Consider the following 22711-nt stretch of genomic DNA (forward strand, 5'->3'; position numbering starts at 1 on the left):
CGATCCCGCCTCACGTGATTCGAACCCAGGACCTATGCACACGAGCGCATAACCTCTAGACCACTGAGCCGGCACCCAACGATGTTAGTGTCTAACTTCAACCAATCCACGAAGTTGAGCAACCATTCACCAATCGTCTTCAGTGAGTTGATATCTCCCAACAGACTTGGTTGAACTTCACTGGTTACTGCTTCCCATTAGGACTTCAGGAAATATCTCTTGCTGAGGAATCACACAATAGGATGAAACAGCCGTCCAGTGCTTCCAGGTTTTCCATGGTGATGTAGCTTCAATTGACTCATGATTTCAACTTTAAAATGTAAATCCACAATGATTTCAAATAGTAAAGTATGTAAATATTTATCATGTTTACAAATGTCGTCTATTCTAAAATTTTAGAGAAGTCTTAACTAGGTGAAAATAAGAAATAAGAATGTTATGATATGTATTATAAGATTTAATCAAATAACATATGTAAGCCAATAATATTGTTTTTAATTAGATCCTCATTAGACTATAGTTGAATATGCAATAATATTTATATGAATATATAAAATTATTAAACCAGTCAAGGAAGTTTATAAGTCAGTGATAACAGTGGAATAGATTAAATCCACTTGGTATTGTTTGTTTGAATCTTCCCGATGATGTTTAGGACTGCAATTGATCAATCTCTTACTGGCATATGTGCTTATTGTGCGTATTGCCTCGATATAGCCTTAAGTCATTAGCATTATAAGCTAGACACTATCTGTCTTCGCTGTTAGTAGAATAGATTATTTATGATGTTTATTTATGTAATCTAATCCACTGTCATCACTGACTCATAAACTGCCTTGATTGGTTAAATGATTTTGTATATGCACATAAATATTATTGCATACTAGAATAAAACCGGATAAAGATCTAATTGTGATAGATGTAGATGAGTGGATCACTTGAAGACTGATGTTCAGTTTGAAAATCTGTCTTTCTAGATATAAGGTTTGACACCCTCGACAAAAGTCAAACATGAAAGATTCGAGATTTCACTGTTCGTTTGTTGTAACCTATTTAAAATCAATAAGCATCACACGAAAAATATATTGATTGATGAACATTGAGAAACTATCCGGAAACCAAAACCAAATAAGCACACTTTTATCACTAAACCAGATGAAGGATCACGGACTGTAATTCCAAACAAGACAGATTGCATAGATAAGACGAACACCCTGCTGAGTAATCGAACTAAACTCTAAAAGCTTGAGTCATATGAAATCCTCAATGAAAAGACCGAACGTCAATTAACTATGACATTAAAACTTTTAATAAAACATCAATACATCGCTTTAGATATCTATAATGGGCTCTAGCCTTCTGGAAAACATATCCCTTTACTTTACGGCCTATATAAATTTCATAAAGCAGACGTTTCTTTGAGCCACCTCTAGAAATGTTAAACTCAACATACCATTCAACAGCAAAATGATTTATGAGATTATTAAGACAATTTATTCAAGACTTGGTTAAAGTACAACCTTAAAGACGTATTCGAACTTGTGGATACAATAAAATATATGAAAAGACAAAACGATCTTATAACTAGACAAAACATTTTGTTCCCTAAAATTCCACTGACAGAAACAACCGATTACATATGTTAATAACTGCTAGAAAGGAAAAGAAAGACACCCATCACAATAAATAAAATGAGGGAGCTTCTGTTGAAATGCACAATGTTTAGCAACGAATTTTATAGACAAATTTATGTCGTAATGTGATCACCCATAGGTCCAATCTTCGCTAATATTTTTCTAACCAAAGTGAGAAATGTACTTTAGAACGACATCCCAAGTAAGCTAGATTATTACTGTTGTTAAACAGATAACATAATAATCGGTACAATTTCGGTTAAAAAATATTTTGCGTCGCGTTTATTCATTACTTGTGTGTATTTCTTTAATTAATGTATTTTGTGTGGTAGTCATTTAGTGAACATTTTTTGACATTGGTTCCGTCTAAAGTATATCAGAATAATTAAATTTTCTATTAATCATTTTCAGTCAACTTCTAAGAAAAAATGTAAGTATCGTGCTATCATTTTTCCTTGGATCACTTCAGCTACTGAAGTAAAATCTAACTGATCGACGTAATATAAACCAGTTGGTCAGTCAGAATCAAATGGTCTAGTCAATTTATAAAGTAATATAGTCATCATCCAACCATGTTAATGGGTAACAGTTCTGTACGATCTTAGTGAATCTCGGATAAGTTGAGCACCTCTCATTCAAATGACATTTAATCACAATACTCTGTAGGTGACTTAGAATTAAAACGTTTTTATCATTTAGATTTCATAGATTAGTTATTACAGTACCGTGCTGACTAGCCAGGATCAGTATTTTGAACCTTCATTGTTTACCGAACTCATTAAATATTGAAAGAATATTGCGTTTGAAATATACCTTAGGTTCTACTTGTTGAGGATAATTCAGAATCCGACATTTTATAATTGGCTAGAAGTGCTTTCGACATTTCTAGATTTCATGAAATTTTTCGAAACAACTATTGATATTTTTTTAACATCACTTGAATGTGAAGTAATGTTAAGAAGTAAAATAATATTTCGCATTAATGTCATTTTATGCCAATAAACCTCTTAAGTTATTCACGGTTGGATTACGAACAAAGTGAGAATCTTGGTTATTTTCGTAGGTGACTTTATTTATGATATCGGGTTTATGCACGCAACGACAAATGCAGGAGAAGACGACCAGTGTAGCAGCTGCCTCAGTAGCAGTAGGTCTCAACATACACAAAAGGAAAAGCAAGATTCTCCGATACAATATAACATGCACTAATCAAATCACACTTAATGGAGAAGCTTTGGGGGATGTAAAAAGCTTTACATATCTGGGCAGCATCATTGATGAACATGGTGGATCTGATGCAGATGTGAAGGCGTGGATCAGCAAAGCAAGAATAGCATATCTACAATTGAAGAACATCTGGAACTCAAAACAACTGTCAACCAACAACAAAGTCAGAATTTTCAATACAAATGTCAAGACAGTTCTATTGTGTGGGGCGGAGACGTGGAGAACTACGAAAGTCATCATCCAGAAGTTACAGGTGTTTATTAACAGTTGTCTACGCAAGATACTTGGGATCTGTTGGCCAGACACTATCAGCAACATTCTGCTCTGGGAGGGAACAAACCAGATTCCAGTGGAGGACGAAATGAGGAAGAAACGCTGGAAGTGGATAGGACACACATTGAGAAAATCACTCAACTGCGTCACAAGGCAAGTCCTCACATAGTCCTTAACACTAGCTGTGAAGAGGAAGATCGAAGAACACATTACCCCGAGAAATGGAAACAAACATGAGAAGAACGAACAAAAGTTGGATAGAACTAGAAAGGAAGGTCCAGGACAGAGTGGGTTGGAGAATTCTGTTCGGCGGCACATACTCCATCAGGAGTAACAGGCGTAAGTAAGTAAATAGTTTATGGATATCATTAATCACTTTCAGATAGTATGTGGACCCCATTTGTTATACAAACACTTCGAAATTCAACCAATATCTAAATATGCGTCTATGTAACAGGTCAGAAGGTCTTAAATAATCAAGTCTCATCAAATTATTTGTAATTAGTTAAGCGTCACCCAATCAACTGCATATTATTTGAGCAAGAACATTTGAAATTCCAAGTATTTTTCTATTAAACTGTTTCTGGCATTTGTTGTTCATCAAACGTTATATATGAATTAGCGAAATAATAAGGGAATCAAATAGTATTATTTAAGTTAGTGTGACAGTTTCAGTGTATATGTCTACAGTTGAGCTCATAGTATTATATTCATCGTTCTATTAATAAGTAAATCATTAGTTTGTATGGAAAAGGATAATTTACATAAATGATCGAATAAATTAAATACCTTATTATTGTTTGAAGATTCTGTTGATAATTTATTCGAATAATTTTTTGTTCATATTACCTCTATAACTAATGTTATTGTCTATAATATCATAAAGATGTTTATTTCAACAGAATATTTCACGACGACGTATTCGAATTCATCATAATGAATAAGAATTAAAACTGCATTATTTGAATGATCAATTAATTCACTGTTAATTTACTTGTATCATATAAAACAACTTTATAAATACTGGAAAGATCTAATTTCAATTAGAAAGCATAGTTTACTGATTATTACTTTTTTTTACAAAATATTTCACTAGTGTGATACATTTAATCATTAGCAGACATGCTTGAATTGTAACTGTTGGAAAAGCCCATATATTTACATTCAACTAAACTATTTATAAAAGGTATAAATTCAATTGGTGTTGTTTAATTGTATCTTCTTATTGTTATTTATAACTGCAATTTATCAGTCTCTTATTGTTGACACATGTGCATCCTGTGCGGACTGTTTCGATATTGCCTTAGATCAAAAGCTATATAAGTAGAGATAGATAATAGCTAGCAGTGGAATTCAGGACACGCGTTTCGTCTTCTTTGGGACTCATCAACTAGATCTGTCTGCATCCTAAAATTGATGTTCACTCTGGGACTAGAATCCAGTACCGTTCGCCTCAAACGTCATCGTGTTATGCACTTAGCTACTAAGTCCTGATAGCCATCTGCTTGTGTGAAGTTTATAAAAAGTGTGTGAATAATTCAGCACAATTTAGAATATTCATACGTTAAAATGGTTAGTAGCATAATTCATAAAAAATAAGACTATTCAAGAATAAAAGAACACACTAGATCGAATTCTGCAATATTCTGTCAAGCGTATTTTAACAAAAAATGAAATAAGTTAAGTCAATAGATTTTTTTTAATGATTTAATACATATTTATAAATATCCCAATTGAGTTTAATATATATATATTGAAATATTGAAATTGACGTAGTATATGCCAAGTATATGCCAAGTATAATCAAAAAACCCCATTTCATAATCATATTCTTATTCAAAAAGGAATGCCAATTCTTTCATTTCTTTAGCTTTTGCATCAAGTTTTCCATCATCTGATTTATGTATAACAGGAGGTTGTGATCGAGTCATTAATCTACGTCCAGTCTTTAAATAAAGAATAAATAAAATTGTAAACAAAATAATAAAATTCGATAAATTAGTTTACATAGTTGAAATCATGAGTCAATTGAATCTAGACAACTGTGGAAAACTTGGAAGCATTGGACAGCCGTTTCGTCCTATTATGAGACTCTTCAGCAGTGCACATCCACGAATCCGCCTCGCGAGACTTGAACCCAGGACCTATCAGTCTCTCGCCAGACCACTTAACTGATAGCTTGCATAGGTTTTTTTCTATGTGAAAATAGTTTGTTTTTTTTGTTAGTTACCAACATCAAAATTGATATCATATACAGATTCTAATGTGTACTGAGTAAAGCAATAAAAAGTAGTATATTAATCACTAAAGTTATTAACTATATGATTAAACTGTGTCATTTGTTTCATCCATTCTTATCTAGATCTGTGAAATGATTTAAGAAGTTGATTGATCTATCCAAAAATTAATCATTATGATGTAGTTTCGTTGAATTGTTTCTATTTTCCAGTAATTTTTAGACTTTATTCTGATGTCTACATTTTTTAAAATAAAATTTTATTATTTCTTTTTATTAGTCATACTACTTATTGCTTAGCATTTCGTTTTAATTAGTTCTCTTTTATTTCTTCTTCTATGAAATTAATCTTATCCATTTTTCATCTGACTGATCTAATATGACATGTGTCAACATGTACTGATAATCATTTATACAAGGTTTTACTTTGTCTATAACTAAATAACTGTTTGTTATTTCTAAATGTTATCCATTATCTTTACCTTTATTTCCAAAACATTTTCTAAATGATATCAGTCTGTGATAAAAAAGTCACTTTCAAATGATATAATACCACTTCAATTCAAGAGAAAAAAAGTGTATTATCCCTTGAATAACTTTTGAAAAAAATTGTTGTCGGGGTATTAGAACAACAAGCTTTCAATCGTTGGAATGGTTTTCCTCAAGGGAAATCGACCTTGAAAGTATTCATAAGATTAGAAGGTGATTCTCACGTTAATGTGACTGAATAAAGCGGTGAGTTAGCTTATAATATAACAAACTTGCGTTTCTTTTAAACAACTTAAAACCGTCAGTTTAAAAATTTTGTATGATAATTTTCGAAATGACCAATCTTTATAACTAAATGATTATAAACAGAATACCTGGTTCTCTTCCCATCGATTATTTATTTAATTATATAGAAACAACACGTGCAATTTAACCACTTCATCCATAAAATTATGAAATAAAGAGCCGTTTTGTGTGCTTCCTTGGTGAAATACATAATGACGGGTAATTCACCATTATGAATTATAGTATTTTGACGATTCTTAATGATTGCTTACAAGGAGTATAAAAAAATTCAGTAACAAATACAAGATTTCATATTGAGTGATTGCAAATTAGTAACCAATGTTGTTATTCCCTTGTTTTTACTACTGGTGGAATTTTACGAACCAAACTGAAATACGACTATTAGTCTAAGTAACTTGTTATTTCGTGCTCTATATTTTACTATTAGGTGATTGGGGTCAGTCACCCGGAAACCTTTGGCTTCGGGGTTGGGGAAACTGACGCTTTCAATCATTCTCAAGCACACAGTCCCCATCATCATATATTAAAATGTTACAACTGCTCTATTCGAGCAACGACAAGGACAAGGGATCATGAGAATATTGCACGATTTAGACCAACAGAATCTGACTTCGATTCTGGATTACATAATGCTAGTCAGATGACCTCAAAGTACTTAGTTTAACCATTTTGATGGAGTTATGTTCCTTGAGCTGGATGGTTTAGTCGTGGATTTTTATCGTTCTTCTGAAAGACATAATCATCACAAACTTCAGGCAAAACTGAAGTGATCGAATTTCTCCACATATAGCTCACAGCTTGTACTGTAGACCTCGATGTTGATTGGTTCTTGTTGACCTTGAACATGTCATTGTTTACTTCTTTATCTTGGTTGTATCTCCTATTGGATTGAGGTTCGGTCCTATAGACCTATGAATCTTTGGAACAAATCTCCATCAAATTCATCCACCTGAGCTACAAATCTTCTTCACCATCTTAGTTTAACCATGTTTGGAGTCAGATGATAAATAATTATAAGGCTCAAACTAAGAATTAATTAATTAAGAATTAATTATTCCCTAGGTAAAGTCGGCTCAAACATTAATAGTACTAATAATAACAATATTAATAATAATAATAGTAATTTAAGTTATTTATTCATTACTTGTTTCTTTGGTGCAGCTTTAGCACGTTCTAATGCTTTTTGTATACGTTCCTCTTGATATAAACGCTGTTGATACTTTTTGTCCTCTTTAATTTGTTGCCTATGTTCAATTTCTTTGGCTTGTTTGACTTCGTTAACTTCATCTTCAGGTAAGGTTTGTAATATTTCAAGTAAATCAGTCAATTTCACTTCAATTTCGTATAACATTTGTATTGAACTAAAAAGTTTAAATTAAAAAGTGAACTAGACAACATGAAATAAAAAAAATGGGAAATAAACGAAATAGTCTAAATAAATTCATTTTCCTACAAATAATATCATCAATAACTGTTAACTATATGAAATCCTAACTCCGCCTGTACATCCTCGAGAGTTAATGCCGGTCCTAAGTCCCGGTAAAAGAGGTGGATGAGGCATACGATCGGCATCATGCCGTACAAAAAAATCTTGCTAAATAAACCCAAACCAGATTAAACAATTTAAACCATCTAAACTCTGCCTCCCAGTTGAAGGAAGAGTTATAACAACTGATGTTGAGAAACGAAAATCTTCGGAAGGTATAACCAGAGCAACATTTTTCATAGGGACATGGAACGTCCGTACAATGTGGCAGACCGGAACGACCAGTCAAATAACTACGGAAATAAGGAAATACAAACTGGTAGTACTTGGAATCAGCGAAACCCATTGCACCCAAGATGGACAGCAAAGGCTATATACAAGAGAGATGCTTCTGTACTCCGGTCACGAATGGAAAAATGCTCCACACACTCAGGGAGTTGCTTTGATGCTGTACAGAGAAGCACAAAATGCACTTGTCAGATTTGGATCTCACGAATCCAGAATTATCAAAGCATCATTCAAAACAAAGAAGGAAGGAGTCACAATGAATGTTATCCAATGTTATGCATATACCAATGATAACAACGACCACGATAAAGATCAGTTCTACTCGAGGCTGCAATCAATCAAAGCAAAGTGCTCAGGAAACGACCTCACCATCTTGATGTGAGATCTAATCACCAAAGTCGGAGTGGACGACAACGGATATGAAGATATCATCGGACGACATGAACTGGGAGAAAATAACGAGAATGCTGAGATATTTGCAAATATATGTGTATTCAACAAAGTGGTTGTAGGTGACACAATATTCCCACACAAACGCATCCACAATGCTACATGGATCTCACCGGACCACACCACAGATGACCAGATAAATCAGATTTGTATCAACAAAAATTCCGAAGGACAATGGAAGATGTGAGAACCAGGAGAGGAGCTGACATAGCTTCAGATCACCACCAACTGGTGGTTGCCAAGATGAAAATGAAGCCAAAGAAACACTGCACAACTGGGGGAACAGCATTACTGAGGTTCAATACAGCCTTCTTTCCAGAAACTGACAAACTCAATCAATGCAAGATAGTTCTCGACAACAGGTTCCAAGTCTTACGGAATGTACTCGGAGAACAGGAGGATGCCATGGAGAACGACTGGAAAAGATTTAAGAAGCACTAACTTCAACATGTCAAGAGGTTTTGGGTGGCAAGAATTATCACAATAAGGAATGGACTTCTATCGAAACCCTAGACAAGATTCAAAAATGAAAAGCAAGAAGACAGCAATGAACAACACACGAACAAGAGCAGAGCAAGTCAAGGCACAAGCAAATGAAGAAGAGTATCAGAGCTGACAAGCAGAAATGCGTGTAAGATCTAGCGATGACAGCGGAGAAAGCTGCAAGAGAACGAAATATGAAACAACTATGTGACACAACTAGGAAACTGGCAGGGAAATATAGTAAACCAGGGAGACCCGTCAAGGACAAGGAGGTAAAGACAATAACGAGGATTCATGAACAGAGAAGAAGATGGGTAGAATACTTCGAGGAACTGCTGAGTGAACCAGCCCTATTGAATTCACCGGATATCGAAGCAGCACGCACACATTCCTACAGATGTCACTCCACCAACGATCGAAGAAGTAAAGACGACCATCAGACAAACAATGAATGGAAAGTAATTGGACCTGATATTATACCGGCTGAGGCACTGAATTCAGACATTGAAGTAACTGCAAACATGCTCCACCTTCTATTCAAGAAGATTTGGGAGCAGGAACAAGTGCCACTGACAGACTGGAAAGAAGGATCTCATCAAAATACCAAAGAAAGGAGATCTGAGCAAATGTGACAACTACAGAGGAATCACATTACTGTCATTACCACAAAGGTTTTCAACAGAGTGTTGCTGAACGAGATGAAAGATTCAGTAGACACCCAATTTCGAGATCAACAAGCTGGATTCTGTTAGGATCGGTCGTGCACAGATCAAATGTTGACACTATGGATCATCGTTGAACAGTCAATTGAATGGAACTCGTCACTATGCATCAAATTCGTTGATTGTGAGAAAACATTTGACAGTGTGGATAGGAAGACTTTATGAAAACTTCTTCGACACTATAATGTACCCCAGAAGATGTTCAATATCATACTGAATTCATACGACGGACTACAGTGCAAAGTCATGCATGGAAGACTACTGAAAAACGCATTTCAAGTGAGGACCGGAGTCAGACAAGACTGTTTGCTCTCCTCCTTCATCCTTCTCTTGGTGGTTGACTGATTTATGAAGACCCCGACATCTGAAGGGAAGCAGGGGATACAATGGACAGCTCGTAATCAACTAGACGATTTGGACTTCGCAGATGACCTGGCCCTTACATTCCATACACACGAACAAATACAGACGAGGACAACTAATGTAACAGCCGCCTCTGCATCAGTAGATCTTAACATACACAAAGGAATAAGCAAGATCCTCAAATGCAACACGGAGAACGCCAAGTCAATCACACTTGATGACGAAACTCTGGAAGATGTGGAAACATTCACATAGCCGGGAAGCATCGCAGATGAACAGGTAGGATCTGATGCAGATGTAAAAGCGAGAATCGGCAAAGCAACGACCGCATTCCTACATTTGGGGAACATGTTGATCTCAATACAACTGTCTGCAAGCAGACATCAAAGTCAGAATTTCCAATACGGACATGAAGACAGTCCTAGTGTCTGGAACTGAAACTTGGAGAACTAACACAACCAACATCAAAGAAGCACAAGTATTTATAAACAGTTGTCTACGCAAAATACTCAACATTCACTGGCCGGATACCATTAGCAAAAGTCTACTGTGGGAGAGGACAAACCAGATTCCAGCTGAAGAGGAAATTATGAAAAGATGTTGGAAGTGGATAGGACATACATTGTGGGAATCATCAAACTGCATCACGAGGTATGCCCTAACTTGGAATTTTGAAGGGAAACGGAAAACAGGAAGACTAAAGAATACACTGAGACGAGAACTGGAAGTCTAATTTAAAGGGATGAATGGTAACTGGAAAAAACTGGGAATGATTACTCAGAACAGAGTTGAATGTGGAGTGCTGGTGGGGTGGCATATACTCCTTAATGAGGGGTAACAGGCGTAAGTAGTAAAAAAATTGACTTTCTAAAGAATTATTTTGAGTTCAATGATCAGCAGAAGTTGAACTCAAGGATAAATAGTTTTTAGAGGTGAATTACACTCAAAAAACAAATAGTTTTGTAAATGTTTTATATTAATTTTGGTTAATTTTAACTACACAATACTATTTGAAGATATATGTTGTAGTTAAGACGCCATCTTGGTAATCCATCATGCATTTGTTCTCATAGAATATCTTTCCTTGTACTCAAGTAAGAAACTTTATCTTTGAAAGACCAAGACAATTGATACTTTCAGTGTAGATCGTTCTTAAATAAAAATTGAATCTGCTTAAGTCCATTTATCATTAGTGTATCGAAGTCGTTTAGTTTAGCATTTCATAAAATCTACCATACATCAATTTAAACTTAATCTTTTTAAATGAAATTGAATATTTTTCTCTCATCTACATTAGAAAATATATGTAGTGTTTACCACTACTTTGTTGACTAACCATTCCAATCTTTACCTCAACTGAATACCCTTTGAAAAACAAAAATATTTCATAAAAATAATTCCAGACTACCATTATTTATCATTTCACAGACTGATACGGTTTAGATTAAATCTACACACTTTTGACATGCATCTATTAGTACTCAAGTCACCGTTTAAATTTGTAGATTGACAACAATTAAATCAAATTATGACATTTTTTCGTGAGGTTCTGATACCTAATATGAATAATCAAAGTATAACTAGAGGTGTTCTGACTACAGTTATTAACTATAGGTTGTAGACAATAAGTAGTAAAGAATTTCAAACAGGCATGAAGATCTTCTAATATCATAATCCTGATATATGTATATAGTTTTGAATTATCCTAGGAACTCAGGATTTTACTAAGTTATTTAAATAAAATAGGTCTGAAGTCTTGCAGTGATTAGAAGATACATAGATAACACGGATTCCAGGACTTAAATTGATTATTGGGAAAATAAATACCGTTGGAAATAAATTCATACTATTTGGACTGAATAATCGATGCCTAAACTAAATAGATAAGTGAATAACGCATTTGCATTTAAATCAACAGTTCCTGGGTTTGAGTCTCACTATGAAAATCAACACTAAGGTCTACGTATGTCCATTTAACAAGTTCCATATATGATGGAACACAAGTGCTGGGTTCTACCCTTATCCCCAACCCAGCTCTACGTAAATGTTGATGATTGTCTTTAATATAAAAAACTTTGACATCAGTATTAAATACTATGATAAACTAGATAGCTATTACCATAAATCCTTGTGTTTATGGTGAATTACATCTCAAAATTACACAACAATAATATTAATTACTACCTTAAAGGTGTATCTGATTTTCTTATTGTATCACGGTATACTTCTGTAATGATTTCATGTAAATCATTTAAAATTAACTTCTGTTGTTCGGAATTATAACCGGCAAATAAAAAGTCACTAAAACAAATCACAAATGAAAGAAAAGGTGGATTATTCTAAATCATCTCTTTGAACTACTTATTTAAAATGTGTAGTATAAGTGGAATATAATAAGTGTTATCATTAAAACTCCGATGAAATTCTGTGAAACTTTTCTAATTTTATGATATATATGTATAGTCTGACGACGAAATTATCAGTTGCTTGAAGTAACTGCATGGACAGTTTACCCATGTAATTACTATCTAATATCCAAATCAATAGATTTGTAGGAAATGAAGCCATTGACCAGCGGACTTGATACGCTTTACAAAGTTTAAAACGATAACTGTGTTCAACATATTCACCAATTGGTATGAATTGGAATTATTTATCAGATGACAAATTATAATTCAATGATAAAAATACAGTTCATAAAGTAATCTATCAGGCTTCCATTCTACTGTGGTCATATCAGAGGATTAACTAGACAGCTAGAAATTCATACATTAAGTTCTCTTTCACAATTTCTTTCAAATTTTGGGAAATATTCAATTTCTCAGGGTTCTAAAGTACTGTGTTATATATATTCTTCTTAGTGAAGTATTGTCTATATGGTTTAGGAATTTTACTCTCAACCTTTTTAAGTTAGATTGTGGAACTCAGCTGTACTTACTGTATTTAAAATTAAATCAATCAAGCAATATACATGAATTAAATAAAGTCGAATATCTGAACTTTTATCTATTTATTGACTTTCAGAATTATTTATCTGTCGTTAATTACCGTATTTAAAATAATTCTTACTGGAAAATAGTTTGTTTTCTTTTGACGAGATCAATGGGAATCTTTCCTTTCTCCTGAAGTGAATAACTAAATAATTCTTCGCTGTGAATTAAGAATATCAACCTTCTTTGTAATTGTAATACATATAAGATTGTTTACTTTTTTTCACGGTCAAACAAGCCTGAAACTTTGCAGCTTCATACGATCATATGAATCCGAAAATTGCCATGGATTTGACATTAAGAATAAAATTAATTAGTCAGGTTAGATAGAGTGTATTGATCACTATCATTCCGTCACACTGATAGATACAGCAGTTATATTGTAATTAAAATTTTCTATACTTGTGCTAATAATTAGCTTATCACTGAAAACTACGGTGCACTGTTTCATTTTATTAAGGGGCATCTCAACATTGTACATTCAAGAATCTAATACGAGAACTTCTGGGTGCTTAACCATGCGACAATTGAGTTTGCATCCAATCGTGCACACTTCTAAATTCAATCAGTTCGCTATATAACATAAGAATTATCTAGCTAAAATCAGTGTGACGAATACCACCTGCAAATTAAATTTATCTCCACAGAACACCATTGATAAATGACAACAGTCAGAAAAAGTAATGATGTCATTTTACCAATTTAAATATTGAATATTTCCCTGATTGTTAAAATTGGTCAACGACCGAATACTATGTTATTTCAATCTGAAACTAACCTCATACTTAAACTGAAATACTGAGTTTTGTTTTGTTCTGCATCAATAGCACTCTTAAGAATTGTCTGATGTTGTGATAAAATGTGTATATCTTTCTCACTAAAATTTAAAAAAATAATATAAACATTCGTGCATATGAAATAGTAAACAAGAGTATTAACTAGTCAGTCACCGGAGCAATCGTTGACATTAATAATCTTCCCTTAAGTGATTCTTATTTGATTAATCTCCGACTTTAACTTGAGTTACAATCCCACGAGGGATATTGGTTCTCTTCAGGATGCAAAGAACCCTGACAATTGAAGGTCAGTTAGGAAAAAATCTTGATTCAAGGTTATTTTTATTACTCCCAAACCATGTCACGTCAGATATAATGCTCCACTATATTAAGCCACTTAACCACCGACGGTCTCGTGATAGCATGTTGAAAATAATTCGACTAATACTGATGGCTTGAAAACATAATATTGATAATCTATGGAACTATCAATTCTTATATCTCAATATGTTTACTTCTATAATGTAAATATTGAGGGAAATTTCATTTTATTCGGTAATGTTCTTTCATATACACTATCATTTGCAAAACGGCTTACTAATTATCCACAGTTTCATTCACTTGATTGCGTAATATTTCGACTGAATCATCTGACTCTTGACAATGTTGGATTAAACGTAGATTTGTCTCTTCTAAGTCACGTAAGATAGTTAATATTTGAATTGGTTCTTTAAAGTAAATTTCCTCATCCTATAAAAAACGAAGATTACATTCACTCTAAAGTTATACAATACTCATCATTAATTTCGATGAGATTTCACAATCTATAACTTTTTCATTTTCATTTAAAACTCAACAGTGTTCATTCACAGCTTAAAGTTTAAACGACTACCGAATTCTAGAATTAGATGTTGACCCTGATAAGTCTTTTGATGAGTGAATTTGAACTATTAAATTTCTAGATAGTAGTCATCAAATCTTGAGTTTGATCCCGAGTGAGGTATAATGTGGACGCTATTGATGAATCTCAAATTAAGATGAAACAATATTTTTATACTAGACAAAGGTTTTAGAAAAAAATAAACAAATAATTATGGAAATATTACAATAAATGACAAAAAATTGTCAACTTTAAAAGAAAAATATACATTCGCTGTTTTAAATCGAATTGACTGTAGTGATGTCGTTGATTGGCTGTTATCGTGACCTATCAGATTTAATTATTATATGAATTATAATTAAGATAATTTGAAGGACTCAGAATTTAGTTTGGAAACCGTTGGAGATTTCGATCAACGTGGTTATAATAGCATCAGTTGTTTTCCTCAAAATCGAGTGGTTGATTACAGTGAAAAATGTACAACACAAAAAAATATAGAAAATTGCAGCGAAATCGCCGTTTCATGAATGATTTACTTGTAAAGATTCGAGAAGAGAATTGATAAGAGGTTGATATATATATATATATATATATATATATATATATATATAATGGTTGGCTCCTATTTATAATCATCTGAAAAGTTTTACACCATTTTCGCTCTTACTGTAATGAACGAAGATTTGATTAGTGTAAACTAATTCATTTTATTGAGCAAAATTACACACTGCATTTGTAAAATATGAACACAGTATATTGAATACACCGTTTGCACATGTTCCTTGAAGTGTCTCTTCTAAACTCCATTATTCTTTTATTTCTTTTGCTAATTGAACTGCTTCTGTTTTTCTTTCTTTTCTCCTCATGTTCTTCTGTCACTGAGAATTCTACTTCCCATTCTTGATGCATACTACTTATATCTATTCGTATTAGTAGCACATACCACACTATGACATTGATTTCCACTATCAGGTATAAATTATATAATAATTATCTCACGTTTCTTTAGAAGAAAAGTGGATGAAATTGTGTATTATGTATTTGTTGAGTTTCTCGGTAAACAGATTTACCATAGGTTTCCAACATTTCATAAAAGCGCATAGGTACACTGCATTGGCAAATATATTTAATTCAGTGAAACAAATCTCAAAAACAATCTATTACAGTAAACAGGCTTTAGAAAAACGGTGGCCCAAAATTTATAGCAGGCTGCTGTGATGTTTTTAATGATTACACACATTTTACATGGCAAATTATTTCCTAATTCAGAAAATAAGTTGTCTTTATCTAAAACTCCAAGGTTTCATTAGTTACTAAACAATTTCTTACTTGATGAAATATTTGGATTAACTTCATTTAAATCTTCATTCACATAAATTATCATGCAGCTATTCAAGTATAGATCAATGAATCTGTACTATTAATAAACACTGAGAATTCGACTCTTAACTTGTTAATCAACGAATAGCAATCAATGGCAAAGTTCATTGCGATTTAGTGTCGATTAAACTTAGTAACTATAATAGTCCTATTAATCATTTAACTTTAATTATCACATTTGTAAGAGAGATTCCGCACTATTTATTAACACAATTTGAAAAATATATAGTAAATCTTTAGTTTTAATAGGTAATTAAATGTTCAAATGTTTAAGGTAAGTCACTTGGGATCTTGAAGTATATATTGTATGAATAGCTGATTGTTCACTAATCTTAATTATTTATTTCATCTTGAAATCAAGCACTCCATGATAACAATGATATATAAAAATTTCTTAATTCAGTGGAGAATACAAATAAAATATCAACACAAACCTACACTGTCTTCACTACTAGAACTTTCATGAGGCGTAATTTGTCTTGAAAGTTTCGACTCGACTGATAATGTTCTAATCAAATGAGACAAATTTAAAAAATAAACAGAATTTATCCGTAAAACAATCACTATTAAACTAGAAATTAATAGATAACCATTCAAACTCAAACGAACACGGAATGAAAACTTACTGAAATTTGAAATGATACCAAATTAAAATAATTATCAATTATGGTGAAGTAAGATCTATTTTTGTCTTTGACAATGTGTAAAAAGAAAATATAAAATAGTATTTCCAGTACAAAGATGTAAAATTGACAATAAATTATTTAGTTATAAAGTTATAATTAAGAGTAGATAGACAAATCTAATAATACTTAATACAACAAACAGAAGACACATTCCAATAAACAATATATAAACTTTATTCAACTTGGTTAAGTACCATTTAACATTTGAAGGTAAGTAATTTTAGATTATTGTATTTGGTTTTGGGTGACGATTATCTTGTTGTGTTTGTTGTCTTGTAGATTTTATAATATCGACTAGAAAGTTATTTATTTTAGTTGTTCATTGAATGCCTATAATCATCACAAATAAGTCTTCCATGAACATAAAAAGCAAAGGTGAAAGTAGAGAACAAGACTTAAGTATGAGGACGAACTTGAGAGACTCTAAGAGTGATCTTCATCGGACCTTTTTCCGTTTTTAGTCAATCAAAAGGCATGTGAAGAATATGATTACTTTATAGAACAAGAAATAAAAAACCAAGTAAAATTATGATGCATGAAACACTTTTTTGAAATTACTTATTTCTTAGGGATGTTTAAAGTTTTAGCGTTTTGAAATTGAAAAATTTACCGTAAATGAATCCATTCATATGACTGATTCTCACAACTGTTTTGTTAACATCTAAAATTTCACCTCGTCCATTCAGAGATAACATTTTCCTTATCGTCATTTCTGAGCACACTTTCCCACAATGAGGATTTCACTGAATCATTGTGACTTCTTTTACATTAAAAATAGATTCACTAGTTAGTGGGTTTGCATGTTCTAGTTAATCACAATAAGTGTCACTTAAGAAAGAGTAAAGAAAGGAATCACTTTTTATAGACTTTTTATCTCAATGTAGGTAGCATAGAAATATAATACATTTATCTTAAGATCCCACTGGTCTTATTTTGCCATCACATTCCCATAAACTAGTTTTCCGAAGCAATCCCTTTTCGTGTAAATACATTATGACTATATTATTTCCCTTCTAGGGTTACTGCCGTTCATAGATCCGGATAAGCAAAGATTAGGCATGGGGTCACCAATCCCATCCCTTAGAAAACAGCTTAGCTAGAAAACGCTGACCAGAAGAAACTATTTAAACTATATTGTTTCCAGAACTAGAGCCTTCTAACCAATTGCTTTATTTGAACTTTATCTTCAAGCCACATTCTGAAAGATCAATGGTTAGTCCCTATTCTTTGGTTTTAACAACTATAGTAATAATGAGTGAGTTCATCTGTAAGTTATTTGGTACACTGTATAGCATCTTGTACTATGTCACTCGTATATAGATTATTCTAGCTTTTGAACGGACTAAATAATTCATTCTTTTTATTATCAATACTATTTTGACCTTGTCAATTATTAGCTTAAAACCCCGACTGTCATCATATGCGTTCATATGTATGTTTATCACCTACTCCACTGCATGTATGGTTTAGTTTCCCGTAAAACTGGAAGCACTGAGTCAAAGTATATCAAATTGAGTGGGCACGCTTTCCATCTCTGCTTTGCTTATCTGTCTCTCATCTTAATACCTGAGTGGATGAGCATCTGAAATAAATTCGTTCAACCTAATTCGTATTCGGCGTTTTATTACCACTGTCTCACAAACGGGGTTAACCTTAATAGAATACGAAATCAAACGGATATTTTATGTTCAGGGCAAATCGTTCGTTTGTTCGTTCATAATGGAATCAGATTGAGGGCCTAGACTCAGAGCGTATAAAGAAATAACATATGGTTAAACTGTTTACTTGAAGTTACAAATACGAAATATTTATCGAATATCACTAGTCGAATTGTTTACACCAAATGACTTTCAGCTATTATAAACCTCACTACAAATATAGATATATTCGTCTGTTTTTATAAAATCAATCATACTAAAATACTATTAATTAATTACGGTTTGTATATTAGTGATCTGTATTTTGTATGCATGTCTAAATATTAACGTACTTATTCATTGTTGGTTTCAATGATGATCGTCTGGTAATGACAAACGATGGTCTTCGTACTGAATTTTCATTTGAAGCTAGTTTTTAGAGAAAATTACAAATTACGGAATTTTAGTTATAAAAAGGCTTTTTAGTTTTATTGCACTCGATAAGAGTCATTGAAATATCATCGAAAGATTCCCAAAAATCTACAAATTATCAGGAAACAGCATTCCAAAATTTAATGAAAATGTATAGATACATAAAAAAAACTTAATTTCACTGATGATACTCGTATTATGGCAAACTATTTGAACACCATTGGATGCCGGCTCAGTGGTTTACAAGTTAAGCGCCTGTGCGCGAGAGCGAAGGTCCTTTGTTCGAATCCCGTATGCAGAATCGTGGGTGCACACTGCTGAAGAGTATCATACTAGGACAAGACGGCCGTCCAGTGCTCCCAGGTTTCCTTTGGTGGTTTAGCTTTAAGTGACTCATGAATTCAACCATTAAATTACTAGAATCTCTACAAAAACATCAATCTGATAATAAACTATTTATTCTCAAAATTTCTCAAATGGCCAAGTACGGTTAACTAGAAATTTCACAATGTAAATAGTCCCTATACCTTAACGTAAGGGACTGTAGGCGATAGAACAACTGGTTTACTAATTAAAAAGTATTTTAGGATTAAAATTTTATCTTTTCAACAAAATATTCAGCTATGGTATTGTGACGTCCCAGATAACAAATGATTTAGAACTGGTCACAACTAAGGTTGAAAGGCAATCGATAATTTTTTATGGTGGTACTTAGATAGTGAACGAACACTCATATAGGAAAGAGCGATTTATCGTCTAACACAAAATTACAGGATGTCTTCGTAAAATATGAAAACTATACATGAAATACTTCATTTGCATATCTTCCACCAGTTGTCTCTTACAAACTTCATCGTTCCGTTATTACTGTTGTTATTACAATGACTATCTGTTTACATTCTTGTTCTCTTCAATTCGATCTTCCCAACTTCCTGCTGCAAGGCATTCCAATTCTATTCGTTAGTGAAATAGAATCCTAATGTTATTTGCTCGGTCGACGCTGAAATTTGAATAGGTTGGTTAATCAGTTTACAAACAATCAGCACTAACAGACAAAATGAAGATCGCACTGGAGGTCTCTTGAGAGAATTTGAAACGAACACTTATATTTTATTTATTGTTGATTGTCGTTCTCACTTACCCTGGTTCTGATTTGTGTCAAACTAAATAAATCACAGTAATCAAAGATAACTAGGCACGAAAGGATGTATTAACGCCACGTAAGCTCAAACTCCTAGTAGTATGAAATTATATGTTGGTTAATGTCACAGTTGATTGGAAGAAGTAGTTGTAAACAAAATACATATGAAATGCAGTCATAAATTTGCTGACTATCGACCTGAGTTTTATTGCAAATAAATAACCGCGTATCTTTCACTTATTTTTTAACTAAAACATTGTTTAAACTTCTTCATTGTCCTTTCCCTTAGTAATATCGTTTCAGCCTAACGTAAAATAGCTCCGCCTGTAACTCTTCTAGGGTTAATGTCTGTCGAAAGTTCGGAAAAGAGATCAATGTTGAACAAGGGGTCACCAACCAAATCACGTAAAAAACAACCTCGCTAAAAAAACCCAAACCAGATTAAACAATTTAAACCATCTAAACTCTGCCTCCGAGTTGAAGGAAAAATTATGAAGCCTCATGATCAAAGCTGAGATTCTTTGAAAGTCCCTTCTAACAACCGGAGCAACATTTTTTATAGGGACATGGAACGTCCGTACAATGTGGCAGACCGGAACGACCAGTCAAATAACTACGGAAATAAGGAAATACAAACTGGTAGTACTTGGAATCAGCGAAACCCATTGCACCCAAGATGGACAGCAAAGGCTATATACAAGAGAGATGCTTCTGTACTCCGGTCACGAATGGAAAAATGCTCCACACACTCAGGGAGTTTCTTTGATGCTGTACAGAGAAGCACAAAATGCACTTGTCAGATTTGGATCTCACGAATCCAGAATTATCAAAGCATCATTCAAAACAAAGAAGGAAGGAGTCACAATGAATGTTATCCAATGTTATGCATATACCAATGATAGCAACGACCACGATAAAGATCAGTTCTACTCGAGGCTGCAATCAATCAAAGCAAAGTGCTCAGGAAACGACCTCACCATCTTGATGTGAGATCTAATCACCAAAGTCGGAGTGGACGACAACGGATATGAAGATATCACCGGACGACATGAACTGGGAGAAAATAACGAGAATGCTGAGATATTTGCAAATATATGTGTATTCAACAAAGTGGTTGTAGGTGACACAATATTCCCACACAAACGCATCCACAATGCTACATGGATCTCACCGGACCACACCACAGATGACCAGATAAATCAGATTTGTATCAACAAAAATTCCGAAGGACAATGGAAGATGTGAGAACCAGGAGAGGAGCTGACATAGCTTCAGATCACCATCAACTGGTGGTTGCCAAGATGAAAATGAAGCCAAAGAAACACTGCACAACTGGGGGAACAGCATTACTGAGGTTCAATACAGCCTTCTTTCCAGAAACTGACAAACTCAATCAATGCAAGATAGTTCTCGACAACAGGTTCCAAGTCTTACGGAATGTACTCGGAGAACAGGAGGATGCCATGGAGAACGACTGGAAAAGATTTAAGAAGCACTAACTTCAACATGTCAAGAGGTTTTGGGTGGTAAGAATTATCACAATAAGGAATGGACTTCTATCGAAACCCTAGACAAGATTCAAAAATGAAAAGCAAGAAGACAGCAATGAACAACACACGAACAAGAGCAGAGCAAGTCAAGGCACAAGCAAATGAAGAAGAGTATCAGAGCTGACAAGCAGAAATGCGTGTAAGATCTAGCGATGACAGCGGAGAAAGCTGCAAGAGAACGAAATATGAAACAACTATGTGACACAACTAGGAAACTGGCAGGGAAATATAGTAAACCAGGGAGACCCGTCAAGGACAAGGAGGTAAAGACAATAACGAGGATTCATGAACAGAGAAGAAGATGGGTAGAATACTTCGAGGAACTGCTGAGTGAACCAGCCCTATTGAATTCACCGGATATCGAAGCAGCACGCACACATTCCTACAGATGTCACTCCACCAACGATCGAAGAAGTAAAGACGACCATCAGACAAACAATGAATGGAAAGTAATTGGACCTGATATTATACCGGCTGAGGCACTGAATTCAGACATTGAAGTAACTGCAAACATGCTCCACCTTCTATTCAAGAAGATTTGGGAGCAGGAACAAGTGCCACTGACAGACTGGAAAGAAGGATCTCATCAAAATACCAAAGAAAGGAGATCTGAGCAAATGTGACAACTACAGAGGAATCACATTACTGTCATTACCACAAAGGTTTTCAACAGAGTGTTGCTGAACGAGATGAAAGATTCAGTAGACACCCAATTTCGAGATCAACAAGCTGGATTCTGTTAGGATCGGTCGTGCACAGATCAAATGTTGACACTATGGATCATCGTTGAACAGTCAATTGAATGGAACTCGTCACTATGCATCAACTTCGTTGATTGTGAGAAAACATTTGACAGTGTGGATAGGAAGACTTTATGAAAACTTCTTCGACACTATAATGTACCCCAGAAGATGTTCAATATCATACTGAATTCATACGACGGACTACAGTGCAAAGTCATGCATGGAAGACTACTGAAAAACGCATTTCAAGTGAGGACCGGAGTCAGACAAGACTGTTTGCTCTCCTCCTTCATCCTTCTCTTGGTGGTTGACTGATTTATGAAAACCCCGACATCTGAAGGGAAGCAGGGGATACAATGGACAGCTCGTAATCAACTAGACGATTTGGACTTCGCAGATGACCTGGCCCTTACATTCCATACACACGAACAAATACAGACGAGGACAACTAATGTAACAGCCGCCTCTGCATCAGTAGATCTTAACATACACAAAGGAATAAGCAAGATCCTCAAATGCAACACGGAGAACGCCAAGTC

The 22711-nt window shown here is 33.9% G+C and overlaps 2 protein-coding genes and 1 non-coding gene across 3 annotated transcripts in view; all 3 read right to left on the reverse strand.

The window, feature by feature from the left end:
- On the reverse strand, positions 1–75 carry Smp_tRNA_01001_Pseudo_???.1.1. Its single transcript has one exon. It is a non-coding gene (tRNA).
- A 4891-nt stretch (positions 76–4966) lies between these two features.
- Smp_047180 (hypothetical protein) lies at positions 4967–7516 on the reverse strand (the record flags this gene model as incomplete). The annotated part of the gene is made up of 2 exons (XM_018789247.1): positions 4967–5080; positions 7310–7516. 2 exons carry the CDS (start codon positions 7514–7516, stop codon positions 4967–4969), a joined length of 321 nt encoding a protein of 106 aa, XP_018654709.1.
- Positions 7517–12137: 4621 nt separating this feature from the next.
- Positions 12138–22711, reverse strand: part of Smp_147450 (serine/threonine kinase) — a gene marked incomplete at both ends in the record, with an annotated part of 60735 nt that continues 50161 nt past the window's right edge. Inside the window, 4 exons of the mRNA XM_018789248.1 lie at positions 12138–12258; positions 14322–14473; positions 16422–16491; positions 18660–18735. Of these exons, the coding sequence (XP_018654710.1) occupies positions 12138–12258; positions 14322–14473; positions 16422–16491; positions 18660–18735 (419 nt within the window). The remainder of the gene's footprint in view (positions 12259–14321; positions 14474–16421; positions 16492–18659; positions 18736–22711) is intronic.

Source organism: Schistosoma mansoni, chromosome W, assembly GCF_000237925.1.
Source record: "Schistosoma mansoni strain Puerto Rico chromosome W, complete genome".
Lineage (NCBI taxonomy): Eukaryota > Metazoa > Platyhelminthes > Trematoda > Strigeidida > Schistosomatidae > Schistosoma > Schistosoma mansoni.